The sequence below is a fragment of the Podarcis cretensis genome (assembly GCF_951804945.1).
Source record: "Podarcis cretensis genome assembly, chromosome: 14".
Taxonomy (NCBI): domain Eukaryota; kingdom Metazoa; phylum Chordata; class Lepidosauria; order Squamata; family Lacertidae; genus Podarcis; species Podarcis cretensis.
Window position 1 is genome coordinate 41,851,387 of NC_137183.1, and position 15,963 is coordinate 41,867,349.

The 15,963-nt window shown below is 42.0% G+C and overlaps 1 protein-coding gene across 7 annotated transcripts in view; it reads left to right on the forward strand.

Annotated features, from left to right (window-relative positions):
- CCP110 (centriolar coiled-coil protein 110) overlaps positions 1-15,963 on the forward strand; it is a 31,715-nt gene that overhangs the window by 8,193 nt on the left and 7,559 nt on the right. For 5 of the 7 annotated variants that reach the window (XM_079953684.1, XM_079953682.1, XM_079953688.1 and 2 more), the window contains exons 3-11: positions 2,923-3,051; positions 4,741-6,355; positions 7,485-7,612; positions 8,977-9,160; positions 9,421-9,548; positions 10,585-10,701; positions 11,520-11,621; positions 13,273-13,389; positions 14,969-15,063. In XM_079953684.1, the coding sequence (XP_079809810.1) occupies positions 2,923-3,051; positions 4,741-6,355; positions 7,485-7,612; positions 8,977-9,160; positions 9,421-9,548; positions 10,585-10,701; positions 11,520-11,621; positions 13,273-13,389; positions 14,969-15,063 (2,615 nt within the window). The remainder of the gene's footprint in view (positions 1-2,922; positions 3,052-4,740; positions 6,356-7,484; positions 7,613-8,976; positions 9,161-9,420; positions 9,549-10,584; positions 10,702-11,519; positions 11,622-13,272; positions 13,390-14,968; positions 15,064-15,963) is intronic. The other 2 variants (XM_079953685.1, XM_079953683.1) reach the window with 1 other exon arrangement.

The window sequence follows — 15,963 nt, forward strand, 5'->3', positions numbered from 1 at the left end:
AAGTGGGGCATAAACTTACAGCTAACCTGAGAAAACAAGTATTATTCAACTTAAAGACCACTAATTCCTACTGTGATATTCCTAAAATTTATAATGAAATCTTCCAAATGCTTGTAGAGCTTAGTACTCCACCTAAAGTTTGGGAACTTAAATATAGCGCTAGCCCTTGGTTTGATGATGAATGTTTCCAGCTAAAAAGAAAACTGCGCCAAACATTTAAAAATAATCGCACTAAACTAGAGCCCTCTTATCTTGATGAAAAAAGAAAATACCATTATATTCTGGCCGAAAAGAAACAGAAATACGCAACCCAAAAATGGCTACAATTATTCGACTCAATTCAGAGTAAAAACAACAAAGCGTTCTGGAGCCTAGTGTACGGAGGACTGAAAGCCGAAAATCAACTAACTCTGCCACCAATTGCAGAATCTAAATGGTCCCAATACTTTACATCTGTATTTAACAATCTACACGGTGAACTTAAAGGAAATGAAACCATTAAAAATAAAATTAATAAACTCCAGGAGTGGCCAAGGGTAGAGGAAGAGGAAATTAGAGAGATAGTTAAAAACTTCAAATCGGGGAAATCTCCTGGGCCAGACGGTCTACCAATAGAACTATTTAAGACCTATATAGATTGGTGGGCAGAACCCTTAGCTCAATTGTTTACTCTTATAGATAAATATGGGACCATACCTGAGATATGGTTAAGATCAATAATTATTCCAATCTTTAAAAATGGCGACCCAAAAGAACCAAGGAATTATAGACCGATAAGCCTACTATCAGTGATAGGGAAAATCTACGCTAAGCACCTCTTATCTAAACTTCTTACCTGGATGAAAAATCTAAATTTACCAGGGAAAGAACAAATAGGTTTCTCCAAAGGTTGCTCTACTCTAGACCACTGTCTTACACTTATGCATCTGGTTGAAAAATACAGATCCCAAAGGCAATCTAAGATATACGCTGCTTTTGTAGATTTTCGTGGTGCATTCGACTCAATTGACCGCCCAAAGTTGTGGAGGAAACTCACAGAATTAAAAATTGATCAGCGCTTATTGATTCTAATGCAAAATCTACATTCTTCCAATACCTGTCAAGTCAAACTTAACACCAAAGGTCACCTCTCCTCAGACATCCCAAACTCGAAAGGGGTAAAACAAGGGTGTATTCTTGCCCCCTTTCTATTTAATTTATTTTTATCAGACTTGCCAGATTACCTTCAAAAAATAGAATCACATGCCCCTAAACTCAATCAGAAACCAGTTCCTCTCTTATTATACGCAGACGATGCTGTCTTACTATCACTAACGAGCTTGGGTCTGAAACGTCTTATATCTTCACTGATCCTTTACTGCGAATGTAACAAACTCTCTATAAATTATGAGAAGACAAAAATTTTGGTCTTCTCGAATGGTTGGAAATTAGAGAAATGGAAAATAAGAGGGCAAGAAATCCAACAAGTGAAAACCCATAGATATCTGGGAATCTTATTCCAGAGCAACTTAGGGTGGGCAACCCATCGCACAAATGCCATAAAACAGGCAAAGTGCATCTCATCAGCAGTTGCCCGTTTTTATTATCAGAAAGGTAATCAATTTATTCCTGCGGCCAATCAGATATTTCAAGCAAAAGTGCAATCCCAGATATTCTATGGTATCCCGCTATGGGTCCAAGCATATAACAGTGATATAAAAAAGATTCACTCCAGCTTTTTGAGACGTATTCTTGGACTCCCTCTTATGATCAAATATGAAACAATGTGTGCAGAAATAGGCATACACACAATGGAATACTGGGCATGGTCCACCTCAATAAAGTATTGGTTACGCTGCCATTTTCGCTGCCCTCCATCAAGTCTGCTCGCTGATTTGCTCAAAGACCCTTATAAATCAAGATGGTATCAGCACCTTGAAAAAAAAATTGAATCTTTAGGCATCGAGCTGGAGCTCCTGTACAATTCTAATGAGCAATATATTCTCCATAATATCCTAACTAGACTAAAGGATGTCGAGAGACAAAATATTATGGCAGCTGTAAACAAAATTTGCTCCCCCAGATTCTACGATTTAAATATCTTAGATTGCAGAGCCAATTACGTCTCTAAATTAATAATCCCAGCCCAACGTAGGGCTTTTATGCTGGCCCGTTTGAATGTTTTTCCCTCAGCATTTGTCTGGGGAAGATATCAAAACATTCCCAGAAGCAAGAGATTCTGCAGATGTTCTATGAATGTCCCGGACACTGTAGAGCATATCCTCTTTCATTGCCCATTGTACAGTACGCTCCGTCAACGCGTGCTGTCCCCCCTTTCGGGTGGTCTGGAACCCCAGCAAGCTGAATGTGTGGGACTCTACCTATCCGACGCTGACCAAAGGGTAACGGCGGGGGTAGCCGAGTTTTTGGCAGCAGTCCTCCAAGGAGCAGGCTAACAAGGAAAACCACTGATTCTATATGTATATATTTATATTTGTATGTAGCCAACTCCTGCCTTTTTATATATATCTCAAGGCTTTTATATGTTATTTTCCTTTTATGGTTTTACCTGCATAATGCCTAATAAAGGTTTGATAAGTAAGTAAGTAGGTAATAGGCAGGTTACTGTTCTGCCTAAATTGTTTTGGGAGCAAACATATTGTTTTGTATATTGAAATTAAGGATGTTTACGCTAGAAATACTTCACTGCATGCGGACATAACTAGTGGTGCAGTTAGGTGATTTTGTGCTGAGCCTAATGATCTTACTGGTGAGGGTGGAGGAAAACAGAGGGAGAACCTCTTTAGATGGTAATGTGTATTGCTTCATTTGCTTTAATATGCAGTAGGTCAGCGCTGCTCTGCTTGGTTATGTCAGGGGTGGGGCTACTTCTCTAAATGTGTACATGTTTATCTCCTCCCTCTCTCCGACTTCATTTTGCAGCTTACTCTTGAGAAAAAAAAGGAGCTACAACAAGACAGACAGAAAGCGCTGGATTTAGAACTCTGGCGCCAGAATTCCAGGAAAAGAGCCTTGCTGAATCGTGTTCAGGAGATTCTGGAAAATGTGCAGGTGAGATTGAGAAGCCTTTCTGAAAAGGTAGTTACAGCAGTTGTCTGAGTGGTCTGATTTGGAAGCAGATAGATTTTGTTTGCTGTTCCACACCACTGTAATCGCCATGGTTCCTTTTATATTGAATAGCCCCGGTAATAGTAACTATAGTAAATAAAGTTACAGTAAATAAAGTGTAGCGGTTAGAAAATGCAGTTAACTTCCAACTAAACATGATCAGGTTGTGCTGTTAGTACACTATAAATATTGAAGACTGGTTATTGTGGCTTGTATGCAAGAGAGGCTGTTCAACTAATGCTATACTAGCTGGATGCTGTGAATGAGATCTTCACAGTCCTTGACAGGCACAATAAAAGAATGTTTCGGCTTGTAGCAAAACTCTATAGCCCTTGAATTAGCTCACTTGCTAAATGGAGCCTGTGTTCAACTTGTTCAGTTAAGTAATAATAGGGACCAAACATGAGCTATTCATTTTCTTGCTATGTTTATTATTGGGTGCATGGCAACCATTACCTAGCTTGGGAGTTGAAAGATGTGGTAGGAGCATGTGTTGAGGATAAAATACTAATCAGTTAGCCTTCTTCTAAACACCCTGCAGTTAATACAAGCCTTTTAAACTTCATTCCTCAGCTTCCAGCCAACTAATTGGCTTCATGAAGGTTTCACCACAATGCTCATGTTGGCCTGTCATTCAAAGCCAAACATACTCCTCAGCTTTTTAGCTTAGTGCTGCAGGGCAGCTAAGCCAAGGTTGACTTAGCATCATCCAAACCCAGGATTGTGGTTGAGGTCTCTCTTCCTTAACCACAGTCTAAAACTAATACTTGTCCTATAGAAACCAGTTGTATTTGAGGAGATACATTGACCACAACCTTGGTTTGGGGCATCACGCTAAGCAAAATTTGGCTTAGTCAGCATTTCATGCTGACCTGAAAAGGTCTGAACTCCTTTCCATGAGCTGGCATGTTCACAATGAGCTTACATCTGCCTTACTGCGAAGTGTGAAGCAGGCTAAGTTGACTGGTTTAACACAGGTTATAACAAAAGAGGCAACTTAAGAACATAAATCCTGCTGGATCAGGTCAAAGGCCAATCCAGTCCAGCACCCTGTTATCACATTTACCAACCAGATGCTCATGGGAATCCCACAAGCAGGATCTGTGTGTGACAGTACTCTCCTCATTTGTGATTCCCAGCAACCGGTATTCAAAGGCATAATTGCTACCTAGTCCAGGACCCTAACCATGACACCATATTGGCTCTCTAAAATTAGCAGATAAAAGCTAGATGCTTATACCTAGCACCTGAATCTAGATGTGAAAATGCATTTATTCCTTTGTTTATTCCTTTATTTGCTAAGTGAGCAAGCCAGCTGATCTGACTGTTGGGATTCACTGAGCTGTTATAGATGTGCTTAGAAGTCTTCTACGTAACCAGTGAGATTCTTTTCCTTTTACCAGCAGGCGCAAATGTCTTAAAAACTTGCTTCTGACATTCTCTTTCGTTCTACAATCCGTTTGATGTGCTTTGTTTTTTGGAGTGGAATGGGTTAAACTGTTCCAAAAACATTAAAACCCCTTTAAGTGTGTGGAATTGGGTGTATGTGTTTTTTGTACCTGTTCTAATAACTTGTATTTATATAACTTTTAACATCTGAACAGCCTACATCATTCTTTTCCCTCCTTACAGATGAAGCAGTCGTCCATTAAAAGTGATTTGGATCAGCCTGACACAGAGAATGTTCCTTTGGATTTAGAATCCAAAGTGTTGAATGGCTTTGTAATGCAGTCAGACAGCATTTTACCAAGTCCTGTTGTTCTTAGTGAGCCTGCAGAACCTGAAACGGCACCAGAGGTTGAGCCAGCAGACTTACATGTTGCAGCAAATGGGAACTCTCCTGGAGTAACTGAGGAGTTTATCCCTCAAAAACCAAAGGACATTTGCTCTAGCCCCTCTGAAAACCCATCTTCCCCCGAAGGTTTATTTTCCAATCCAATAAACCTCTCGTCTTCAAGCGATACTGTAAAGAAAGGAGGCATTGAGACGGTGTCCCCTGATGCAGAAGGCCCAGATCCTTACGTCATGAGTCTGCAGAACCTCCTGAAAAAATCCAAAGAGTACATACAGAGAGAACAGACCAGGCGTAGCATGCGAAATAGTTCAAAAAGAAGTGGTGGTGAAAGCCATTCAGACAAAGAAAATGATGCTGTGAAAATGAGCGACTCAGTGAAAGAGAGGGGCAAGTTGATGGGCAGAAGTTGTATGGTCACATCAAATATGACTAAATCCAATACTTCTTTGCAAAGTACCTCAGTCCCCAAAAGTAGTATGGGTGTGGTAGCATCGCCCAGTTTTTCCAAAGTGGATATACCAATGAGATCTGGCACGCCTCCTGTTTTGGATTCGGATTCAGATGAGGACATCAAAACCACCTTTTTCTTTGAACGTGACAGTAGCATTCTCAGAAGCTTCACAGGTTCTTACTCAAAACTACCCAGTCCAGAGCCAAGTGTGAGCCCCAAAATGCACAGAAGACGCCCAAGGCCTTCTTCAATGGGGCACATTGTCATTAGCAATCCAATAAACGCGTATGAATTAAGCCCTAAAGAAAAGGGAAGAGCTGTGGACTTGATCACACAAGACGCTGGTGACCGGCAAATTGCTTCCGATCCTATGCCAAAACTGACTCCAGATTTTACTCTTGCTTTCCCCAGCAAAATGCACACTTTTCACAGGAGCTCTTCGGACATTTGCGATGAATTGGTGGTTGGCAAACGAAAGCAAGTGTGCCAGGTTCCTGTTGCTCAACGAGAGAACAAAAGGTTCTCGGCTGGTGCCATGGTAGAAGGAGAGTCTGAATTAGATGGAACAAGGGCATCGGGTACTTGCCTTTCACATCCAAGTCCACAGGAAGTTCACGTGGTCAGTTGTCCCATTACAGCGCAAAACACAACAAATGTCAACATTAACAAGCAAATCGGCCTGCTGGAGAAAGCCAAATGTGGCGTGCCCACAGAACTCAATAAATCTTACGATGTCGAAAAGCCATCTCCCTTACTGATGCAAACGCAGCATAGGCATCAGATGGATACCCCAAATCTCTCTCCCGGAAATGAGCAGACTTCAGAGAGCGGGATTGAAAAGGTGAAACGTAGGCTTGAGCTGGACGCGGAGAACATGCAGAAGGAAAACGTGCCTTTCGTTGCGACAGCAGAGAGCAGCGCACGAGAGCGACGGCTGCATGATCAAAGGTGTCCCGAGGGATCTGGTGCCAAGAGCGAAACATCAGAAAGGAGTGTCATTGGTGAGAGAATGCCCTCTGTAGCAAGCCCTGGTTGGATTGACTAAGATTTGTCCAGAGGGTACTTTTTATCAGCCCACTTGGGTTTGTAGGTTAGGAGCGGTTCCAGGGTTAGAGGGCCCACAGCAAAGTGCTACCTGGTGGACCCCATCCAATGTCAGCAGCCCCACCCCCAACCTGCAAGTTTCTCTGGTGGTACCATCAAACATTTGAGAAGCTGCCATTTTAATTCTTACACAAGGCCCTGGAGGGATGCTATGGCAGGCACTGTAGGGCATTGTGAGAAACTTAAAATGGCAGCTCATAGCTGCTTGGTGTGGCAGGGTGCCTAGAGAAAGTGTTGGCACTAGGGGGGCCCTTCTAGAACCATGGCAGTTGTGTGAGTGTGTTGATGCCTGACCTGTCTGTAGACTTGCATGCCTTTCACCTTGATCCAAGCTGTTAGGTGACAGCGAGTTCCATAGGTTTCAGTTGGGCTTCACTTCAAAGTCAGTAGGCTTTGGATTGCAGCTTTTGAGTAGCAACAAACACTTCAGGGAGGATTTTTGTGAAAGCTAATTGGAGCAGCCAATGCTGGCTTTAATCAGACGATCTCTAATACCTACAGGATTACTATTTTTTTAATGAAAAGCCTTAGGAGAAACCAGTTGACAGTCATTTCAACAATTGCAAGGGGGCTTTCTTTTGTTATGCCATAAATGTTGAAACCTCAGTTTTTCCAATGATTTAAAAATCTATAAATAAGAATTGGGTCCCATGCTGATTATTTTAGGAGTACTGAGGGGCTTAGGCCCATTAAAAGGGAAGAAATGTGGGGGAAATGCTGATTGCTGTATGACTCTTAATCACAATATATTGGCAGAAACAACAGGCAGCATCCATAAAAGGATGAGAACAAACAACCTGGTGCAGATTGTTAATGTATAACATTTCTCATTATTAATGTATAAAATTTCTCATTATAGAAACATACGAAGGCCTAGGATCCGTACAAAAAGGCACACTCACACAAGGGGATGGTCAGAATTTGTTCTAAAAAAGGTTTCGAAGACACTTTTGTGTGATGCAAGAAGCCAGGTTTCCTTTGCAATCAATCTTTAACGGTAGCTCCCTGTATGTTTTCCCTTTTTAGGAGAGGAAGCTCTAAAACAGAAAATGCTGGCCTTTGAAGAACTGAGGAAGAGACTTGAAGAACAGCATGCTCAGCAACTCTCATTATTGATAGCTGAGCAAGAAAGAGAACAAGAAAGGCTGCAGAAGGTGAGCAGCCAAGATAAAATATCTTAAGTTTTAAATATCTTAAAATATCTTTGACTCTGGTCTGTACAAGCTGATGGTGTTTCTGTCTCTTGGTACTGCGTCCAGAGTAGCCACAAATCTAAACTGAGAGCAGTTTGGGTGGGGGAAAAGCTCATCTTCATCTTAGTTCTGAACAAACGTTAAGCATGCGCATTAGCCTCCAGGTAGAACAACTCTCTCCATTATTAAAGCACTGCAAAATAAGCACCAGGTCATGTCGGTGGGCTGTTTTAATACTGAGATGGAAAGGGCTTCCCAGGAGGCTGTGGCATAATTAATGTAAGCTTTCAGAGTTGTGTCCAAAAGGCAATAAAAGCTGTTGGGAATTGTTCCATGAGCAGGAGGCAGACAGTTGCTACGCTCAGTGTGTGTGTGTGCCGCCAAACACATTTGCGTTAGCAAATGGAGAGACTTCAGGCAGTCAGGAACAAGGAAGGGATGAGTTGGGTTGGGTCTGCAGCAGCAGAAGCTCACATGGGCTGGGATATTTTCTGCTTGTGGTGCTGAAGTTAAGATTCCAGGATGAAAGACTCTCTACATACTGTATGTAAGCCGCACTGTGCTTATCTGAGAAGGTGTGTGTGTGTTTAGGTATGAAAATAAATAGAGCACTTGACAAGTTCTTGTGCACCCTAAGAGGTCCTATTAGAATCCTTAAAATTTTGGTGGTGGAGAAGTGAGGAAGCACTTAAGACTGAAGATGCAGGACCTGAGTACAACAGCATGGTCTCTGCTCTGAATACCCATTAATTGCTATTCAGAGGGAAACGGACCCTGTAGTTTGAACACGGCTAGCAGCCATTCCTTTTTTCTGCCTGATCATACCATGGATTCCTTATTGTGATGCCAAAAAGCTATTTGTAGGCTCCTTCCAAATTTGCCCATTTTGTGGGGGGAATTAACTCTGGGACCTACAGGGCCCCCTGTCCATTTTGAATCCCACTCACTGATCCTGATAACAATGAAAGATATATTTTAAAACTGCAAATAGTACAGAATAGTCGATGGAAAAGTCTTTCGGATGGCAGCCTTGAAGATTTGCATTTCTGGCTGTGCCTGCTGTTGTGCTTCATCTGTGCTCACTTTCACATGCGGCCCCCTGATAGTTGATTTTTTAAGACAGACTTTAGGGTCTACATAAAGGCTGCCAGGAAGGCAGCCAAGCAGAGTTTGCAGAGGAGGAGGTTCCACAAGTGTAGGGTCACCGTTGCATGTAGACAGACCAACTGATTGGCGGCCATTTGGGGTATTGTTTGTGAAGGTTTTAATAGAGGCATTTCCATTTTTTTGTTGTTGTAACCCAATCCATTTTTTCCATCCTTCAGGAGATAGAAGAACAGGAATGGAGACTTAAAGGGAAGAATAATGCAATTGCTGAAACGGACATTCCCCAAATTGCTATTGGCAGTGGGAAGGATTTTGAGTGGAGAAGGATCAGTGACACTCGCTTGTTGGAATCTGTGCTGACTCGAGTGGAAACCATCCACAGCACAAGCTCAGAGTGTGCTGGTAAAAATGGAAAGCGTATTGATTTTCATATGCAACCTGATTTTAAATAATCCATGAAGAACTTGCTCTTTAGATCAGCCTTAATTTTTAATGGAATTTTATGTGCTGGCTACATGGAGAATATAGGAGCAAAAAGTAAATCTTTCCTTCTCTCCCCTGCTTCCCCCCACCCCACCCCAAAAATGAATGAGTATGAAAAACATGGGCATTTCTGCTGGACATTCATTTGCTTAATCATGATTTAAACTTTTTTAATGCAGGTTTTGCCAATACCACTATGCCTGGTTCGACCGCTGAATCTCCATTCTACCTTTGGGAACCACCAGCAAGTGGAAAATCAGTTTTAACAACCAGGTCCATTAACAGGAGTAAAATGAGATGGTCTCAGGTGGGGAACTCATTATTTACAGGAGTACATAGTAAAGCTTTGATGAAAAAGCTCTTTTATTTGAATTTTGCTAATATTCTCTGTATTTTTTAAATTCAGTGTTAATTGCTTCCTCCTCCACCACCCCTTTCAGTATGCCATTTCTATTAAATGTAAATACAGACTGCATGGGTTATATCCAGTGTTAGTCCTACTCAGAGTAGACTCATTGAAACTAATGGTCATGACTGATTTAGATCTACTATTTTCAGTAGCTCTACTCTGAATAAAGGTTAGTTCAGTCCAGCCTTTTGACTCCACATTTGGCAAAGAGAGCAACAGAATGTGATAAATCTTGGACAGTGTTTGAACTCCACTCTGCTAATTTTGTTAAAGGCGATGCCATTTTATGGAATAGTAAGCGTACAATTGTAGAAATAGTTTCATTGCTTTTAGTTCACTGAGTTCACTTTTGAAATTTTACGTTATTGTACATTGCTCCAGTTACTTTCGATTGTGAAGCAGTTCATAAATGTGCAAATTACAAAAACGGATAAATGTAAAATGAACTTGAGTGTCATGCTGGCTCAGAACGAAGGCCAATCTAGTCCAACGTTCTGTTCACAGTGGCCAGTCAGATACTTACCGGAAGCCTGCAAGCGGGACAAGAGCACAAATACTCTCTCCCTAGTCACATTCCCAAGCAACTGGTATTTGGAGACACCTCAGTACTGGAGACAAAACAGAGCTTTCACTTCCAGCAGCCATTGATGGCCTTGCCCTCCATCAATTTAATCTAATACCAATCAAGTTGGTGGCCTTCACTATATCTTGTAGCCAATTCCATAGATTTAACAATGCACTCTGTGAAGAACTACTTCGTGTCCTGAATCATCCAACATTCAGCCTTGTTGGATGACCCCTGGCTCAACCTGGATGCTACGCAAGAGGGAGAATACCTTCTCTTCTTCCTTGCCATTCATAAATGTGTGTGTGTGTCAGCGGGGAGCATATCAACTCCTGATTACATGGTACCATCTTACTCTTTCTCTTTAAGGTGTACAGTCCTGAGATGAAAAGAAAATTGAACAAGATCTCTGCTCTGGCAAAAGGATTTCTAACTCGCAGACTCTTGCAAACAGAGAAGCTGAAGCAGCTTAGGCAAACTGTGAAAGTAAGGAGCCATCTGCAGTCCGCCCTTATGTGTAATCAACACTATGCATGTGGTTTTCCTTTTATCTGCAACAGCCATTTTACAAATTAGAGATTCCTTTCTGAAACTCGAGCCGCTGCTGCTTCCCTCTTCTGTTTTGCCCAGCTGTTCTTTATATCCCCCACCCCGCATGTCAAGCCCTCCTGTCTTTTCTCCTCCCCCAGCTCCTCTCCAGTTCTCAACCAACACACACACTACCCAGCAGTCTTCTGTGAGTCTTAATCCCCACTTCTGGAAGGCTGCAGGTTTTTCGACCACTGCCCCCTCCATCACACAACACCAGAACGAGAGTCTCTGGGAATCAAGGCAGCTTTTAAAACAAATCGTAATTTTACTTGTGAAGTGCACTGGAACTGCTGGAGGGTTACTGGCAGATTTCGATAGTATGACCATGTATTTAGTATAGGTTAAAAAAAGAAAAGCTGCAGAATATAGAGCAGTGTGGACAAGATCAGGAGGCCTTGAACAGAACAATTTCAATAAACCAGGGATGGGGAACCTGTGACCTCTCAGATGTTCTTGAACAGCCTCGGCCAGCGTGACCAGTGATAAAAAATGATAGTAGTTGCACTGCCAACGATATCTGGAGAGCCATAAGGTCCTCCATCTGTGCATTAAGCCTGGGGTGGAGTAATTTCAGCTGATGCAATAGATCTTCTCCTACATCTCGTAGCCCTGTAACCTCTTCCCCTCAATCTGCTGGTGATTTGCTCTTTAATTCAATAGGAAATGAATTCCTCCCCCCATTGCTGAGCCAGACATGTGTGGGTTTTTCTTAGGACACAATGGAATTCATTAGAAACTTCCAGTCAGAAGCTCCGTTAAAGAGAGGAAGTGTTTCAGCTCAAGATGCTAACCTGCAGGAGAGAGTGGCAGCTCAGGTGATGTATAGTCTGAAATGCACACCTTTATGAGTTTATGCTAGTGCAATTTATATTATTTTACTGTATGTTTGGCCTGCTTTTCAGATAGTTATTGTCTTCCAAGGCAGATCACATCCTTTTCTTGAAGAAGAATAAGACAGACCCTGCCTATCAGGTTTACAAGGAAAAAGTGATGACACACAAGGAAACTGGGTGGGGGGAGATCAGGTCTTCAAGGCCAGAACTTGCTGGTGAGCTATAAGCAGTTTGGCCCTGCTCACCTGTCCTTGCTGGTGTTCTTACTTCATTATCTATTGGTGGCTTTTCTTCCTTTGGCTGATACCAGATTGTCCTTCCCCTTTGATTCTGCAGTCCCAGGGCAGATACCCATAAGAACCAAATGTCCTTTCAGGCAGGCAGAGGGGACGTGAACTGCATGTAACTACTTTTTCTCTGTCAGACATTGAATTTGAATGTTGACTGTTGACTTCTACATTGGGTCAGTGTATGTCATGGGGCAGGAGGAGCTGAAGCCTCTTGGTGCAAAAAAAGAAAAGAGGTTTATTGGGTCTAATGGGTTTCAATGTCGATTAGACCCTTCATTAGGGCATTATAAAAAAAACCCCCACTGTTCTCAAAATTCTCTTTTACAAAGTGTTTTACTGTGTAATTACCTGAAATCTGATGGGCCTAATGAATCAATTTTGAGGGTTTTTCTTCTGTTTCCTGCATTAATGCCTCCTCTCCCTTTCCCCCCTTTCATATGCATCATGCCAAGACACAGTTTAGAACTCCAACAGTGGTTTGAGCTTCCAAACGTACAAGAGCCAATCCATGGTTTGGAGCTGCTTGGCATTCCTGTGGCCCCCAGAGGTGTTGGATCATAAATGTGGTTTGTCGGTTCAGATGTCTCTACAAACCATGACTAGTGCAAACCATGGTTTGCAAAAACCACTTCAAACCATGTTTCACTAAATTTGCTTTATTGACTTACTGCAAACAATGGTTTGTGAATTCTGACATAATGCCAAACCGTAGTTGAGCATCTTTCAACCATGATTTGAGAAGATGTCTAAATTAAACCTCTGTTGTAGTGATACGGATGTTTTGACACTTCAGAGAATTCTTCCTTTGGGCAAATTATATCATCCCTTCTGTATATTCTAGCCCTGAATGGCTTCTCAAGAGAGGCACAAGATTGTCTCTCCATCTTGTGCTCAGCTTAGTATCAATGCTTGACCTTTGGTGGTTCACAGAGTGACATGATTTCTGTTGGACTACTGTCAGCTCTGTCTCAGTTACTCCAGATGCTACACACCCTGAGACATTTGAGATCCTGTCTGTATGGGATCTAGTTGTTCCACAGAATTAACTAAATGGCAGACCTTAAAATATTTACTTGCCTTTTATTTTATTATTTAGTTATTTATTACATGTTATATACCCCCCAAGCTCAGATGTGATGTACATGGTTCTCCCCTCCCCATTGTATTTTCACAACAACCCTGTGAGGTAGGTTGAGAGACAGTGACTAGCCCAGGATTATCCAGTGAGTGTCATGGCTGGGTGGGAATTCAAACCCTGGTCTCCCAGCTCACAGTATAATTCTGTTACACCACACTGGCTTTCATTGCCATTGCATTTCATGGGTGTTTCTTCTCTCCCACAGTTGCGAGCAGCTTTGTATGACATTCATGATATCTTCTTCAAAATGGAAGTGTCTGAGAGAATGAGTATCCTGAGTCATGATCGAGAGGTTCGCAAAGAAAAAATGCTCCGGCAACTGGTGTGTTGCAACACTGCTTAATTTAAGAATATGTTTAGCTAGTTTTTGCACTAATATATTTTCCCCCCTCTTATGACCCTGAATTGCTCATATTACTGGTTGCTTTCAGGTGAAAATTGTTGGTCAAGAGATGTGTGCATGACAGAGACCTCTTTATTTCCCCTTTCTTCCAGGGAGCTCAGATTGGTGCTTTGGGAGCAAAGCAGCAAATCACAGCACATCTGATAAAATGCTATTCAACCAAGATTTTATTACTACTTTTTTTGAGCCTTTGTACCCTGCTCTTTAGCCAAAATGCTTACATGCAACCAAAACAAGACAGCCTTTATTTAGGCTTACAGTCTAAATAAATCATCATCATCATCATCATCATCATCATAAATACAGTCTTTAAAAAAATAGTCTAAAAAAGCACAACACACAAGGAAAAGGGGACCAGGAGGGAAGAGGAAAATCAAAACTCGGCACCAATTTCTAAGCAGCTGTGTTCCTTTAATGGCTAGCTAGTATAATTCAGGGACAGGAGGTGCCCGATGGAGCTGCAGCTCCAGCAAAGTTGATGAAATGAGCCTTGCTTCCTATCTCTTCCACTGAAGCACTCTGATGAGAGTTGAGGGAGACGAGGCCTGACGTTAAAGCAGAACAGAAGGGGCATGCTCTACTTCTCAGCTCTCCCAGTGCTGGAAAGCTTAGGAGAATCATTGGCCCTCATGGTCTAGTTTTCAATGCAGAGCCTTTATTTACTTACTTATTTATTTAGGGAGGATCATTCCATCAGGTGTGCCCCCACCGGCAGTGTGAAGGGGTGGAAGCCTAGATGAGAAATAATCTGACGGCCCTGCGTGGGGGCGGTAATATTCACACTGTTCTCTAGGCTGCCACAAACACTCCTTTTCTCCCAGGCCTTTGGCTGATTAAACAGTTTATGGCCTTTTAAACTGTGTTGGGGAGTATTGTTTTTGTTTGTTGCTACGTTATATATTTTTGAGTTTTTATATTGTAAACCGCCTGGTGATCCTCAGGTGGAGTATAGAAATTCAACAAATAAAAGAGATAAATAAATAAAAACACGTATGGAACAATTCTCCCCAATAGCAAAGCTAAGCTGGTCATTGGTTACAAGGCTGTAGGGAAAATGGGCCACTAATAAACAAGGGGGCAGTATCTACATCCCTGAGGAAAACCCAAAACCCAAGTTTGCAGAAATCCAAAAAGCATTTAGAGAGAGAAACTTGAAAGGACAGTCATGTCTCCCAGCAACAGATAAATGATTATATCCCATGTAGTGCAGAACCCGTTTTAAATTCAGTTTGGTCCCCCCTGAAATCCTCTGGGAACATTAAGCTAGCATAAAAAAAGTAATATGTGAATGTAAGAACTGAATTTCTTTGGAGATTCAATTGATAAAAATGTGTGGAACTGGGGGGAAACCTCAAGCACCATTTTAAGTGTCTTTATGCAGGATAAAGTCCCATTATGTGTACTGCAGCCTTTAGAACATTATGTGTACCGATTATGCTTTGGTCTGAATCTAGGTTTTATTAGTAGTAATACTAATATCTAAAATTGTCCTGCTTAGGATAAAGCAAAGGGCCCAAGAGAGAGAGCAACACTTTCTACAGCTACACAGAAGTCTCTGGACAGGAAGAAATATATGAAGTATGTGGGGAAACGGTAAAGGAAGCATATACTGGTGTATTTAGATGTGCATGGCTAGATGTGTGGGCAGAATAACCTGTTGCATGTTAAGTCGTCTGTGATTCTTGTGAAAGGGAAGGAAACAAGTTAAGTTTCTGTTCTAACATTTTCCTGCCTCATACTTCTTTAGTGATGAATCATGATTGGCATAAACTTAGGAATCGGAACTCTTGTTGACGGATTACCTTAATTCAGGATGCTCCTCCATATAAAATAGCTAGAACATTTACCAGATCCTTTCTTCGGGGTGTATACAGCTAAGTTCTGCTCAGAGTAGACGCATTGAAATTGTTCCAAGGTACAGTTGTACCTTGGTACTAGAACCCCTTGGTACGGGTACGTTTTGGCTCCTGAATGCCACAAACCCAAAAGTAAGTGTTCCGGTTTGCAAACGTTCTTTGGAAGCTGAACATCCGATGCAGCTTCCGATTGAGTGCAGGAAGCTCTTGCAGCCAATCGGAAGCTGTGCCTTGGTTTTCGAACATCGAATGGACTTCCAGAACGGATTCCGTTCGAGAACCAAGGTATGACTGTACTCACATCCATTTACTTTAGTGGGTCTGATATCTCCCAAATAGTTCATATAAATAAGAATCTAGATTTTTGTTGTTGTAGCCGAGTTGCACACCCCTCCAGCTTTTCCCCAGTTTATTCTGGTCTGCTAAGCAAGTGGGTTGCTGCAGGTATTTGCACATCTCTATAGAGTAGGCCCTTATCTTTCTCCTACTTTGCACCCCTCCTCTTGCCCTTTGCCCGCTTTCCTTTGCCCTTTCCATACATTCTGCCCTGCAGCATGGTTAGATGTCAGATACTACAGAGGGATTGAAGCCAGACTGTCTGGCTTCTGGATCACTACGTTAGGAAATACAGCGAGGA